Source organism: Centroberyx gerrardi, chromosome 15 (assembly GCF_048128805.1).
Source record: "Centroberyx gerrardi isolate f3 chromosome 15, fCenGer3.hap1.cur.20231027, whole genome shotgun sequence".
NCBI lineage: Eukaryota > Metazoa > Chordata > Actinopteri > Beryciformes > Berycidae > Centroberyx > Centroberyx gerrardi.
In genome coordinates this window covers 20695852-20709733 of record NC_136011.1, presented here as the reverse complement: position 1 = coordinate 20709733, position 13882 = coordinate 20695852, and the positions used below count along the sequence as shown (strand labels likewise).

Genomic DNA, 13882 nt, shown 5'->3' with positions numbered 1-13882 from the left:
TCAGCGGTACAGCTCTTTCTGATCCGCCCAACAAGACCTCCAGAAGAGGACAGCTTTACATGCATTCATAAAGCAGATGGACTGGTGTGCTCATAAAATATGCAGAGTTATTAAATGTACAATCTGCAATGCCTAATATGCCTACTGAGCAGCACAGCAACACTTGTTATCTATCCGTATCTATCTATCTGAACGCAGGATGTGAATCTGTGGAGCTGTGTGTGTCTCTCCTGCAGAAAGCAACACCAGTCGAAATATATATCAGATGCGGGGAAGAGACGTACGAAAAAACCAATTCTGCATTGAAATATTTATGTTGCCGTAATACTCGAAATGAGCATCATTTTGACAAAGATGAATACAGAAATCTCTCCTGAAAGGCTGGTGGTTGGGTAACACTTAAGTATGAGTCATAGTATAACTGGAACTGGCAGGCAATTTGTTTAACAAAAGACACAGTGAATGTTCTCAAATCAACACACTTCTCTCAGATAAGACCTCATGATCCGTATGATTTCAAGGCTTTTCATTAAAAAAAAAACCCAGAAATCTTTGAATACAGAATAAATAGATCAGGAAAGCTAAAGACACACAAGCTATCACAAAAGAACATCTCTCTCTCTGTCTCTCTCTCTCTTTCTCTCTGTTTAAGATGTCTAGCAGAGGTCACATCAATAGCATCTCTGTTGTTCCAGACCTGACTAATGGAGAGAAGAGAGACAGAACTGTTGTTTCAGAGCCCGCTAATGGAGAGACGGAGCTCTTCATTTCCTCTGAGGCCATTCTCATTGTTTAACCGTCCACCAGTTCCCTCCACCACTCAACCCCTCCCACACGCTGTCGAAAAACACATTATGTGGCATTCCAGAAATAAAATAACACAAATTATTAATGAATATAGCTATCCGAAGAAGCCGAATTTGATTACAATATGAGCCATAACAGGATATGGCTTGATTGTTGGGTGGTCTCTCTTACTCTCTCTCTCTCCCTCTCTCCCTCTCTCTCTCTCTATCTCTCGCCCCCATTCAAATTCGAGGCATGCTCAAACATCTAATAGATTTTTCCACCCCGCCACACAATTTACTGCTTACAGATTTAGAATTCTCTGGCTTCCGGCCAGGCCCCAGTCAGAAGGGAATTAATGATATGAGCAGATCAGTGAGGAAAAACAGCTTGTGATTCTCTCTCCTACAGGTCTGAGCATAATGAAGAAGATACTACCATAAACTCCTCCCCACAAAAAAAAAACAAAAAAAAAACACACACACCAGAGAGGGAGAGGTGGAGGGAGCAGAGAGGCACATAATCAATACAAACACTCCATTAAATTACTTCAAAAGGGATTTTGGACAGTTTCTAGAATTAGTTCTGTGGAAATCGCAGACGGGGAGGCAAATATGTCTGAGGGGCGGAAAGCAAACAAGTGCAAACGATACAATCTGCCACATATTTGAATAGAGTACAGCGCAGTGTGTTTTACAAAAGCTTGGGATCCTTTCTCTTTCAGAGTCACAACACTACATTATTCTCGTAACACCACGACGCGTTCTCTTTATCCTTTCCAAGAAACCGCCTATTCCTTCCCACGTTGTAGTCGAAACATAAAACATTTCAGCGTGTGATAGCGGCTGAAAGTCCCGAATATCGTTTTGTATTGTCACCAAGACAAATCAACCGTGAGAAGACAGCATCTGTCTGTTTCCTTATCACAAGTCTCTGCCCGCATAAACATTCTGTAACGCTCTGAAGAGACTCTGAAAAGGGACAGAATCTACCCTCTACATCAAATTGAAATGTTCCGACTGAAATATTGTCGGGATATCAACTCGGGTATATGTGCCAAGGCTGGCATACAGATCAGACGTTGCATCAGAGGGAAATACAGTGCTTCCATCCCCGAGCGGACCAGGCTCTAAAGAATCTTGAAATGCAGTGATATAACTGAGTGCCTCACTGGCCTGCTGCATCTCCAAGCCAAATCAATGTAATTTTAGCTCTGATCACGTACAGTGTAGTATTAGGTAACTATAACGCAACAGTGCTGTATATGTGTCGGCTTTGTTATGAAAAGTATACAAGGAGTAGATCTGTATTATGGGGTTATTTGTTGTGTTTGGGTGTTGACTGTTTGCCCCACAGAGAGCGATGTGATCCTTCAAATGCCCTGGGATGAACCAGCTCCGGGTGACAGGTGAGGGCAGGAGTCGGACACACCACCTCTGTTCTTTGAATGCAGGAGTCCCAAGCGATGACCTTGGATAATCCTCCGCATCGTCTCACCTCAGACTCAGAATCTGCTCGCTGGCTCCCTGACTGAGGGCTCGGATTGAACAAAGACAAGACAGAAACCCTATTGAGCTATTTTGTGAGCAAGGACCATCCTTTGTGTTTCTTTATTTATTTTTCTTTTTTTTCTCCTACAGCTCTCTCTGTTTCTCCCGGCACAAACCAACAAACTGTATCAGCAGATACAGCTCTCCAACGCCCGGCCTCGTAGTATACGAGCAGAAACCAATTTCGTCAGGCAGCAACGAAAAAAAATCAGGCCAGTCCTCTAGGGAGAGATAGAGGGACAGAATGTAAACTTCCCTGGCAAGCCATCCCCGGTGGATTGCACTGTAAAAAGAAGCCCTAATGCTCACTCCAATATAAAACAAATTGAGTGAACAGTTTGCATCACCTGATTAAGTGAATCATATTATAAATTAAGTAAGGACTGTGGAAAATACAAAATATCATGCCGCATGCGTACATAAAACACTGATGCAGGTTATTGCTCAAATTTTATGGATTAAATTTGCCATTTATGCTGATGTCAGGTTGTTTTTTTTCATTTTGGTTTTACAGGACTAACAGCCCATGAAGACAGTTGCATAATTCTGAAGCCCCTCACATGCCAGGTCAGCCAGCCTCTGAAACGCTGCATCACTTCTCCCAAGACGGCATTTGAATTATGATACCAATCGCCTCTCTGCCTCGCAGTTTTAAGAGAACCACAGCGGCCGATGCAGCAGGATAGCAGGGAAGGTCACTTGTTTCTCAAATTAATTACTTTACTTTGGGCAAGCACCTTTGGTTTGGCCCTCATGCTTTTCTGAGGGGGAAAAAAAGGGCTTTGCTCACTTGCCAACTATGACGTCCTGCGTAACATCAAGAACAACACCGCTATGATTCTGCTATTCAAGACAAATTTGTCCTCCAGCATTTTTCATATGTTGCCTGTGAGACAAATGCATAACAGCGCACTTAATTCACATTGGCTGCATGCCAGGAAAAGTTAGGATACGCACTTGGAAAAAAAAAAAAAAGTTTCCCTCGATAACAATGGCACACTTTATTGCTCTTTAGCTCACAATGGTTTTCTGTGCAGCCTGTGGTATTGCTGCAGTATCCTGTTATGGGGAACAATCCAATTCCTCTGACATAGTTACAGATCAGCCTGGGAATAACAATCGGCAAATACATCATTCAGGTAATACCGCAGGCAGGCATTTCAGGCTCTTCAGTGTACAAATACAATCCAGAAAGAAACAAGGAATTGTATCGTAATAAATCAAAAACTCAGTCTGTCTAATCAATGACCAAACACACGCGACAGAATTACGGACATGGAACGCTTAAAGGGCACTTTTATATTGGCTATATTAATATTAATATTTCCTTTCAACACTCAGCAGCATTGCAGTGGAATATTTCATATTTCTATGCAAGCCCTTGCTCAGAGTAACATGCATTCCCTTGATGAATAAGTGATCTCTCTCTCTCTTTCTCTCCCTCTCTCTCTCTCTCTCTCTCTCTCTCTCTCTCATATTGTTAGATTATCAACAACTGACACACGCCAAAGAGGTAGTGAACAAACAAACAAATGCATAAGTGAATGCACACCACTGATTGTCGGTGTGTAGTGTGCACTTGTGCATGCGTCCCTGCGTGTGTGTGTGTGTGTGTGTGTGTGTGTGTGTGTGTGTGTGTGCGCGTGTGTGTGTGTGTGTGTATCTGGTGCCCTGCCAGAGCTTGAGCTGGTTCTGCTGAGTGGGCAGATTCTCTGGCGGAGTGTCCCATCGGAGTGACAAGTGCATTTAGAAACAGCCTGATGGAGTCATTAACGGCAGCTCCGCTCATTAGCAACACACACACACACACACACACACACACACACACACACACAGACACCCACCAACGCCTCAGAAACAACAACGTCATTGCCAGGTCATTACACTGTCAACAGATAAATCTATATGCTCTCTAGTATACAGCACATTTATAGATAGCCATGATATGGAACATAATATCATTTAAGAAGCAAGCTGACACATCCATTTATGAAGGCAAGCAATCACACACATACACACACACACGAGCACAAGCACAATCAAACTGTATTGATTCCTGGAATAGTAGAACGACAAAGCATCCATTATTGATCCTCTTGTCCTCTTTGCGTATGAGATTCTAACAATGTCCAGGGTGTATTCAAGGGCAATACAGCATCCAGCGACAGAAACACACAACAGCTCCTCTTCCTGGAAGATCCAAGCAGCGAACAATACCAGAGTCATCAATAAACTCCCCCATTCTACAGAGAACAGGCTGTTCATTTTTTAAGCCTATTGCATTTTCACTTCCACATAGGCTTTAGACTTCTAATGATTAATAAAAATGAATTATGGAGGATCATTTGAGGGGATAAGGCTAAAATTTTTTGGCTAAAGGAACCAGGATACAGACTCATAACCCGACAAGACGCATTGTAATTGCGGCTGTATTTTTAGGATGAGATGCTTGCTAAGCTACATTATACCATTATAATCAGCATTAGGCATTACATCACAGCCATGTGAAAGGGAGGCAAATAACTGGAAAACAGCTTCAAAGGGAACATTATGTTCTTTCTGATTCTTCGGCTCAAATACCAGAGTTTCCTATTGGCTTTGGATGAGTCATCCAGAGAGACATCGAGCTTTATGTTGGAGCTGATTCACGGTTAATGCAGTAGTGAAACCCCAGCCCAGCGCAGGAATCAAACATCTCACTGACACTTAATGGTACCATGCATTATGATGAATACACCAGACAACTGAGGAAGCCATTCAGATACACATAATAATGATCCTTTAAGTCACTGAGATATACAGCCAGTTATGATCTGAACAGAAGGATATGAAGGTGTTAGAGGTGCGAGACGCAGCCGATTGCAGTTTGATGTGACGCCATTATTTAAATGCAACAAGACATTACCAGCTGAATTATGAGATTTTCGCTGTGTTGTCTTGGTCTTATCATACACTAAGAAAACAGAGTTGTAATACTGTATTATGGTAATGTGTTGGCAAACAAGCTGCCATTACCTCTAGCCTGCTTCTATTAGTGTTATTCTCAGCTCATTATAATGGGAAGAAACCCAACCACAAACTGATGAATTACTCCAGTCAAGACAATGCTTGTTAAACCAACCAAAGGACAATAAACATGAGCTGAGCTTTGCTAGAGAAAGTACATGAATACATAATCAAATCAGCAGCCAAAAAAATGGAAACGTTGCAGTGTCCTCGTGCCTTTTTATACTCCCTAGTAAAGCAGAAATGCCTTAAAAATAGAAAAAACAGAAAAAAGTGGAAGTGTTGCTGGTGCTCACCCAATTGTGCCCTCTCCCTCTGGATGTCCCTGAAGTTGAGTCCGCTGGTCAGGGTGCTCTCTCGGTAGCGGTGGAGGGCTTCCCGCCTCCCGTTGGTCCCCAGCTCCCGGAGCACGGAGGGTTTGAGGGGTTCGGCCCTCAGCCCGTGGGCCCATCCTGAGAAGTCCGGTACCGTCCACTTCACCAGGTCCTCCAGCCGCACGATCACCTTCTCTGACACCGCAATGACCTCGTGCTGCAAGGAGGCAGAGCAGAGTCACAACTACAATCAGAGGCAAATAAAGGGAGTCAGATAAATGCGGCAATACGCCAACGCCTGAGCCCGTCTACGTCAAAGTCATGGATTATTTCTTTGTGCAACAGTTTCTCAGTGGCTCTGTTTTGAAAAGATGGCTTGGACATTTTATCGGACAGACACACAGAGAAACGTAAATATGACAAACACAGTACATCTGCACATATGAGTAACCAGGATCAAGGTTAGGGTCAGAGTAAGAAACAGGAACCACGACCAACATCACAATGTCCTTATTTATTTTCAGCTAAATTGGTTTGTGCGTCAAACAGCAACACAACATGCTGTACATTAATGTAAATACATTAACAGGGCCGTGAATACGGATGATATGGATGATTACTGAACTGAATTTATGCCAGCAGTTACTAAATCATGTGTCAATGAGGATGTAGATGTTTGAGCCGTTTTGATTAACTCAACAGTGGTAAAACAGCTACGCTATCATTCACTAAGGCAGTCATCTAATATTCACCATGGATGTTGAGATTTTACACTTTCATATCGGACGTCAGGCTCAGTGACTACCATTTCACCTTGATTCTGGTCTCAAAGTGTAGAGGGAACTACATGAAATGCAATTTGTTATAGTGAGGGTTTAATGAATGGACAGGACAGAGAAGGCTCCCAGGCCAGAGAAATACATTATAAAAATACAATAAAACTAATGTGACACTAGAGGAAAAATACAAATGCATGTCAATAGTTCATGGTTGAATTTAGCTGTATGTACATTCTGTTCAGTTGGCTCTCTCTCCAGCACCAGCTTCAACTTTTTTTTTCCAAGGTTGATTCAGCCCTTTCAAGCATGACATGGAAATAACTTTCACATTTGAAGAACTACAAGCCCAATGCAGGGAGGACGAGGTAGAGATGTTTAAATGTGTTTCCATTTGAGGGACTAATGGCTGAAGTGCTTGTTACCAGCGGAGTGGAGAGGTGTGCTGGGAGATGGCTGTTACAGAACCGGGGAAATCTGGAGGACAGATGTGTGTGTGAGGAGAAATGCGAACACTCAGAGGGGCTCGCTGCTGTTTACCTTGGTTCTCTACCGTTTACCGGGCATCTGTCTGCCTGTATGTATATCTGTCTCTCACCTCAAAGAGCCTATATATCACATGCATTACAATCTCGCTCTAATTCTCCATCCATTTTTCTTATTGTTTCATTCTTTCTCTTTCCCTCTCACACATACAAACACACACACACACACACACAATATATATATATCTATATGTTCTCAAACAAACATCAACTTTTCAGATTCTTTCTGAGTGTACTGTCTATTCATTTACCCAAATTCAGTTCTCTCATCATCTGCAACTACAGGCATATCAAATCCCAACCAGTTGGAGACAGTATTTCCTTATAAAGGAAAAGCCTGCGAGGGATAGCTTGATATAGCTGTGCCTCCCTCACTAAGTAGAAACATCAAACATGGGTTTTCGGTCTTCTTATAATGAGCTGTCTTCAGCTGTCAAGTGGTGGCGGGTGGTTGTAACCGGCTTTCCATGCAATGAAAAACTGACTGCTGTTTCTCCCTTCAGAAAAGGAGGCCATTTGAATAATGTAGAGCAACAGTAAATAGCATTCACCCTGCAGCCAAAAACCACATTGTATCTCCTCTGAATTAGCTACTGTACTTTGATGCAATCTACTGGCGGCACATACATAGATAAACAAAATCAAAATTTTGTCATGGAGCATTCCAGTTCAGTCCAATCTTCACAAAAATGCATGGAATATTCTGATATTGAATGCATGAAGCAGCAGTGAAGTACTTCAATAGCACACTGGGACATTTCCGAACGATTGGAAAAACCTTAAAAACCATATTTCTGGAACAGCTACACAACTATTTCCTCTATATCAATCACTTGAATGGCACGGCGCATTGTGTGAGTGTCAACAGATCCTGTTTGGGGACTTGTTCAGCTTGAGAGCAACACACAACAGGTGAGAGCAATTCAGCAGCTGTCAACACAGTCCAGAAAATAATCAGTCTATGAACAGAGCCACAGATCTAAAAACAGCCTATATCCATTAGCTTTGCCATAAACTGTTTTGAGTTTACCAGCCAACTGGCACTGGCTGAATGGCAAAGTAAAGTCTGCAGCACATACAGGCAGGCGGTTAAGAAGAGGGGTTTGTGGTTTGCAGGTTGCATAAGTCACCATTCAGGATTGAGAAATCTTTAACCAAATAAGTTTAAGAGATGTACAGTGTATCCATGTAAGCCTTTCTGAAAACCATACAGAGGGCTGCTGAGAAAAGAGTCATCACCTTTGAGCACCTCTGAGGTTTGACTGCACCGGCCCAATTTGCCAGTGCACAAGAATACAAAAGTGTTTCTACCAAACACGAGCATAAACAAGTACAAGAGAGAAAAAAATTTACTCGGATGAAGCAATGCTGGGATATCATTATCCGGCAACACGACACAGCAGGGGTCTTCCAATCATATTCAGTAGTATGACTTTCAGTTTGGTAGATGTGGTTTGGAAACCTTGGTCTTGTGTAAACGCAGCCCGTCCACACTGTGCTGTCACTCTGAGTTAGGCTGCTGATAGTTTAGCAAACAGGCAGACACAGCCAGCAGGCCACTTGATAATATAAGTCAGAGGACTGCAAGCCCAGAGCCAAGAGGTGACACTCCACATCAGCAACATCACAAATAGTCTGGTGTCATTTTAGCAACACTTCCTCTACCACGATGCATTATAAGAGCATTAATGTATTCATAATGCTACTGTACATAGAGTGTCTTATTGCGTTACCATCATTTTGCCTCGGATATGTCATTTTATGATTAGAAGTTGAATTAAAATGCGAGGTAACACATTAATATTACATTCAAATTTCATTCCTCTATCAATAATTCATGTTTTTATTGCAGCGGCATAATAACTCCGAAAACATTACTGAGTAAATTTATTGTTATGACTGCACATAATGGACCGAAATTGGAAAAAAACAGACTTCTGCTGTGAACTGTAGATAACTGTGTTCCAGCAACCCATGACTCCAGCAATCTCATTGAAATTAAACTCGCTGAAATCCGTATCATTCAATTTATATGGATACAGCGGTGTATTGGTGGCAAACAGGGAGAGGGACATTCCCACTTCTACATTCGGTGATCCCATTAGAAACAATGCACCCTGAAATATTCCATAACGCTCTGAACAATTCCCTGTGAGAATCCACACTGCGGCGCGTCCTGATTGAACAGTAAGGGAGACATTCCTGAATGTCACCGTTCTACAGCAAAGCGTCGCATCGCTCGGACAGGACTTTCAGCTTGGGAGTCAAAGGGAGCACTCCCAATGGGTGGGTGTCTTTCTATACTGTGGACACACACACATACTCACACACACATATACACACACACACACACACAGTGCTCCTGTCATGCTGGGAAGGTTTCAGCCTGCTGCCTCAGAGAGGTCAGCACTGGAATTCCTGGGGCCAAAGGAGATTAGTAATTGAGTAATGGACATGGTGACATGGACAATGAGGAGACAGAGAGAGAGAGAGAGAGAGAGAGAGAGAGAGAGAGAGAGAAAGAGAGAGAGAGAGAGAGAGAGAGAGAGAGAGAGAATGAGAGAATGAAACACAATATGAGTTCATTATCTATCTCCCCTCCCCATGACTGACCTTGGCTTCAGTGTCCCAAAACAAACTTATCTGGGAATTAAAAAGGAGCTCTGGGGAGGAAGCCAGGGACAATTGAATTACAATATGTTTTTTTTGAGACCGCCTTAAGACCAGATAGAGTTCAAGGTGCGATATTTAAAAGGTGAAAATGATTGTACATAATGTTCTGACACTTAATATAGGCAGTTTATTCATATGCAGAAAGTCGCTTTAATATCTGCAGGGTGCTGAACTCATCTTTTATTCACTGATTCCATTAAGAGATTACTTTTACATGAGCAATGGTGATATATGAACTTAGCATTCGTTTACAGATATAATGACAGAGAAAAATAGCTTGATAACAGGCATTCTCAAAGCCTTTCTTAAAGTGGGCAAGGCATCCATCATGTAAGATGACACCACAAAAAAGCTGCGTCAGCTCCTTTGAATCGCTGCTGTTTTGTACCAATGAATTTCAGCAAATGTGCAAGAAAGACTTAGTGCATAATCATTTCATGTGCTCCATCTAAGAAACCACAGCAAAGAATGAAAAATATTGGCTGGAGCGTTCAGCAAAAGCTGCTCATCTGTGGCTCCATTCTCCTCAAAGGTTATAATAACGATCCACTGTAGCTGGGGGCACTGGAGTCATGCATCAAGGCAAATGTTTGCCTGTTCAAGTGGTTTGTCAATGACAAAGTGGAAAAACCAATCTAAAGAGCACCAAAAGTCTCTCATGTGTTGACAAACCAGGCGCTGCTGTAACGTATCATTACTTAGTCTGCAAAGTCACAAAATAGTTTGGTCGAAAGAATCAAAAGATTGCGAAGGATAGGAATGACAACTCCTAAACCAATGGGAAATGTTACTGGGGTTTTTTATAGCCTTTGAAGTCCAGGGTATTCCATTTAAAAGGTTTTAAATTACACTATCCTAAAAAGCTGGTAATAATTTACATGCTATTTCAGCAATGGTGAGGAATTCACTGGAGGGCAGTGTTCAGAGTTAATGACTTGTTCTGCGGCAGGAGGAGGCACACATGCGCGCACACCACACATGCACACTAACCCCCCCCCACCTCTCAAATTCCTGCCATTGTTGTATGAATGGGGAGATTTGGTATAATGCACACACTGGCCAAGACAAGGGAGCAGTATGGATGTCTAAAAAGGCCACTGTAAAAATGTGCCATATCACATTTACATTGAAGTCATTCAGCAGAACGACCTTATCCATCAAAATGCTGGTCGCATATCTGGGCCACTTAGACTTAACTCAACTAGCATCCCAGATGCCTGAATTACCCATTCAGGGTTTTTCCCTTAGGAAAAATCAAAGAAGCAGCAAATGAATACAATCTAATTTCCCTACAAGCTGGCTTTCCAAGCACTGGAACACATGCATGGACTACTGCCATGTACTGAAGAGATGGCTCTGGATGCATGCCAAAGTGTTTTCCACAGCAATCAATACTGGCCTACTGCTGCAGTCCCCAGCCTGTCAGTGTGTGTGTGTGCATATGTGTGTGTGTGTATGTGCATGTGTGCCAAAGCCTTGTCAGCTAGGGGGACAGAATGGAGGAGAGGAGAGGTCAGATGAAATCAGAGGTGATGATAATAGCACATTAATATAACATGATCCAGAAATATTCTCTGCGGTTGTGAATTTCCATTAAGAGCGCCTTGCTGTATTTGCAGTAAAGTGGGATATATATAAGATAAGCATAGGCAATTAACTGCCTGAAGCACAGTATACAATAAGTGGGTGTTGTGCAGTGAGCGGTTATCTACAACAGCTCTCTCCTGGAATGGGCGTACAAAAACAGAAAGCATTATAGCCAGCAAGCAGTACCAGGAGGAGAGTCAGGCCATTTGGGGTGAGACGACATAATGTGTCACTCAATAACGAGTTTTAAACACATGTGACTGTTTAGTTGGTGGCAGTTTGCAGGCAGACAAATAGAGTGGAGGCCCCAATAGAGGGTTTGTCATAATGGGTGAGCAGCCCAACACAAAGCCTGTTTAAAGAGCAAGCAGAGCTCAACTGGTGGGGGTAAACACTGCTTGTCAGATGGAGATACAATGAAAAATAGAGCTTCACCCACACATATGGACTTAATAATTAACTCCGAATAAATAGATTCTTATATTTTCTTTCATGTGCGCTGTGTTTTGTCTATCCATCCATCAACACATAACTGAGAATTTGTTTTATTCACTGAATTTCTATTTCTGTCCAAAGCTGGCTGCATTTAAAGCTGGCTGCATTTAAAAGGAATTGACCTCCAACCCGGTGACAGAGGAAAAACAAGCACAGTAGGTCATGGGTTGGTTCCTCTTGTCACTGCCTGCCTTACACACAGCACAGCACCGCACAGCAAAACACAGCGCAGGAGGGGTGGAGAGCAAACAAATACCTGAGAAATAACCAGGAAATTACATCATACCACAGCGTTGAGAACACAAGTGAATCAGTAATCCAATTCTGGTGAGCCGGGTCAATAAAGGTTGTTTTGATGTGTACGTCTTGAAAAAGTTGTGCCTTTGGTATTTTGAGGATATTGGCTTCAGGCTTAAGATAATTGCTATCTTGAGATACAAGATATGAGCCGTAGCCATCATACCCACATGTAGTCTTTAATCTCATGGGGAGAGGGAGCGAAATAGCAAGAGCTGTTTATATGTCAAATGTCAGACACTGTTGCAGTCATATGATGTGTGAAAATATGCAAAAGTGAGTGTGAGAACGTGATCCAGGAAATGACAGGAAACCTGAATAACACTGAGGTTGTGAAAAATGTCTTCACCTAATGCTGCTCTGCTCTTTTTGGTGCTTACACCCTGTAAAAACTGCACACTTCCTGATAGCCATAAGTCATCATGTCCATATCTGCATGAGTCTATAACTATCACCAGGCTAATCTAACATCCTGATTTTGAGTCAATCAATTACAGATCTGTAAATCTGTTTAATTCTACAGTCATTAATCTGTCATTATATAATACCAGAGCCCAGAAGATAATATATTCATAATCTTCACTTCCCTGTGTAACTGAATTGTTTTTTCTATCTTAATGTTTACAACCAATTAAAGAACTAATAATCTTTTCACACATACAATATGTTTAAGATTGCCTGTCACAAACTATGGTTTCAACAGTGACGTAGTTAATAAGTCCTATATCACCGCTTTGTGAGGCAGGTTTACTCTTCCTGCTTGTTTTTGGATTATGGGTTGCATCTTTAAACGCTCCTAGCTGACTCATGCAGTGCAGATTAGTGTTATGGGGCAAAGTCAGCGAGAATCTGAATGGGCTCAGTGAAGGTCATAAACTGACTTGGACTTGTCGGGGTAATTTCCACTGTGTAATATAAGTAGGCCGATTTGCTGAGAGCATGAGGTTTGACAAGCCCTTTAATTGAGGTCAGCCTGCAGGCATCTACATTGCACTTAAACATATCATCTTCAAATGATATTATTTTATAGTCTGGCCTGTGCTATAATCACAGTGCAACTTCAAAGCAATTGTACTTGACAACACTACTTGCATGTACAAGGATTGTATCCTGTGATGCAATTTGATGCATAATTCATGCGGTTAAATTGCCTCAGTTTCCCATAAGATTTTAAACACTATTATCAAACACACATAGGCTACTACAGCAGAGACTACTGTTGTTGTATCATTCTCTGTGCTATACTTATTTCCCAAATTCTTTGAGATTTGATTTGCATTGGCTATGTAGCCCTTTTGATAGTTAATATAATCTTTTCCAGATACCCAATGGACTGGAATGTAAGCACTTTGCAATGCAAATAAGTCTTTGGGAAAGGGGCGGAGCTGACATGTCGTTGCGCAAGCATGGCCTCTGAATCGACGATGCATGCACTCAAAGTAATTACTAAATAATTGCAGCGTGTTAAAGGCTAAAGCGAGAGGGCTTCAGGAGATGATACCCGTTCATAGAGGAATTCTGCCATCATAGATGATAGCTTGTCTAAGCAGCAGGCCATAAATAGGCACCTTTCTCATGAAAAGGAAATGTGATAGCCACTCTATTACTCAAGAGGAAAGAATGTAAGTAAACCATCAGCGGAAGAGTCAAGTACAAACCCGGCTTTGTCCTTCCCTATAAACAATAATAGCAGCAGAGAATAATTTCCATCTAACCACAAGTGATCAAAAGAAGAGGGCGGTAATTAAAGTATTGTTGTCGGTCGACAAGGAATATCAGTGAAGAATAATGACGGCATGAGAACACATAATTTGTTTTATGGCCAGTGAGAAAAACTATTCCCACCAACTAAT

The 13882-nt window shown here is 42.0% G+C and overlaps 1 protein-coding gene across 1 annotated transcript in view; it reads right to left on the bottom strand.

The window, feature by feature from the left end:
* Positions 1 to 13882, bottom strand: part of LOC139911863 (AT-rich interactive domain-containing protein 5B-like) — a 64365-nt gene that overhangs the window by 48997 nt on the left and 1486 nt on the right. The window contains exon 3 of the mRNA XM_071899464.2: positions 5639 to 5873. Within this exon, the coding sequence (XP_071755565.2) occupies positions 5639 to 5873 (235 nt within the window). The remainder of the gene's footprint in view (positions 1 to 5638; positions 5874 to 13882) is intronic.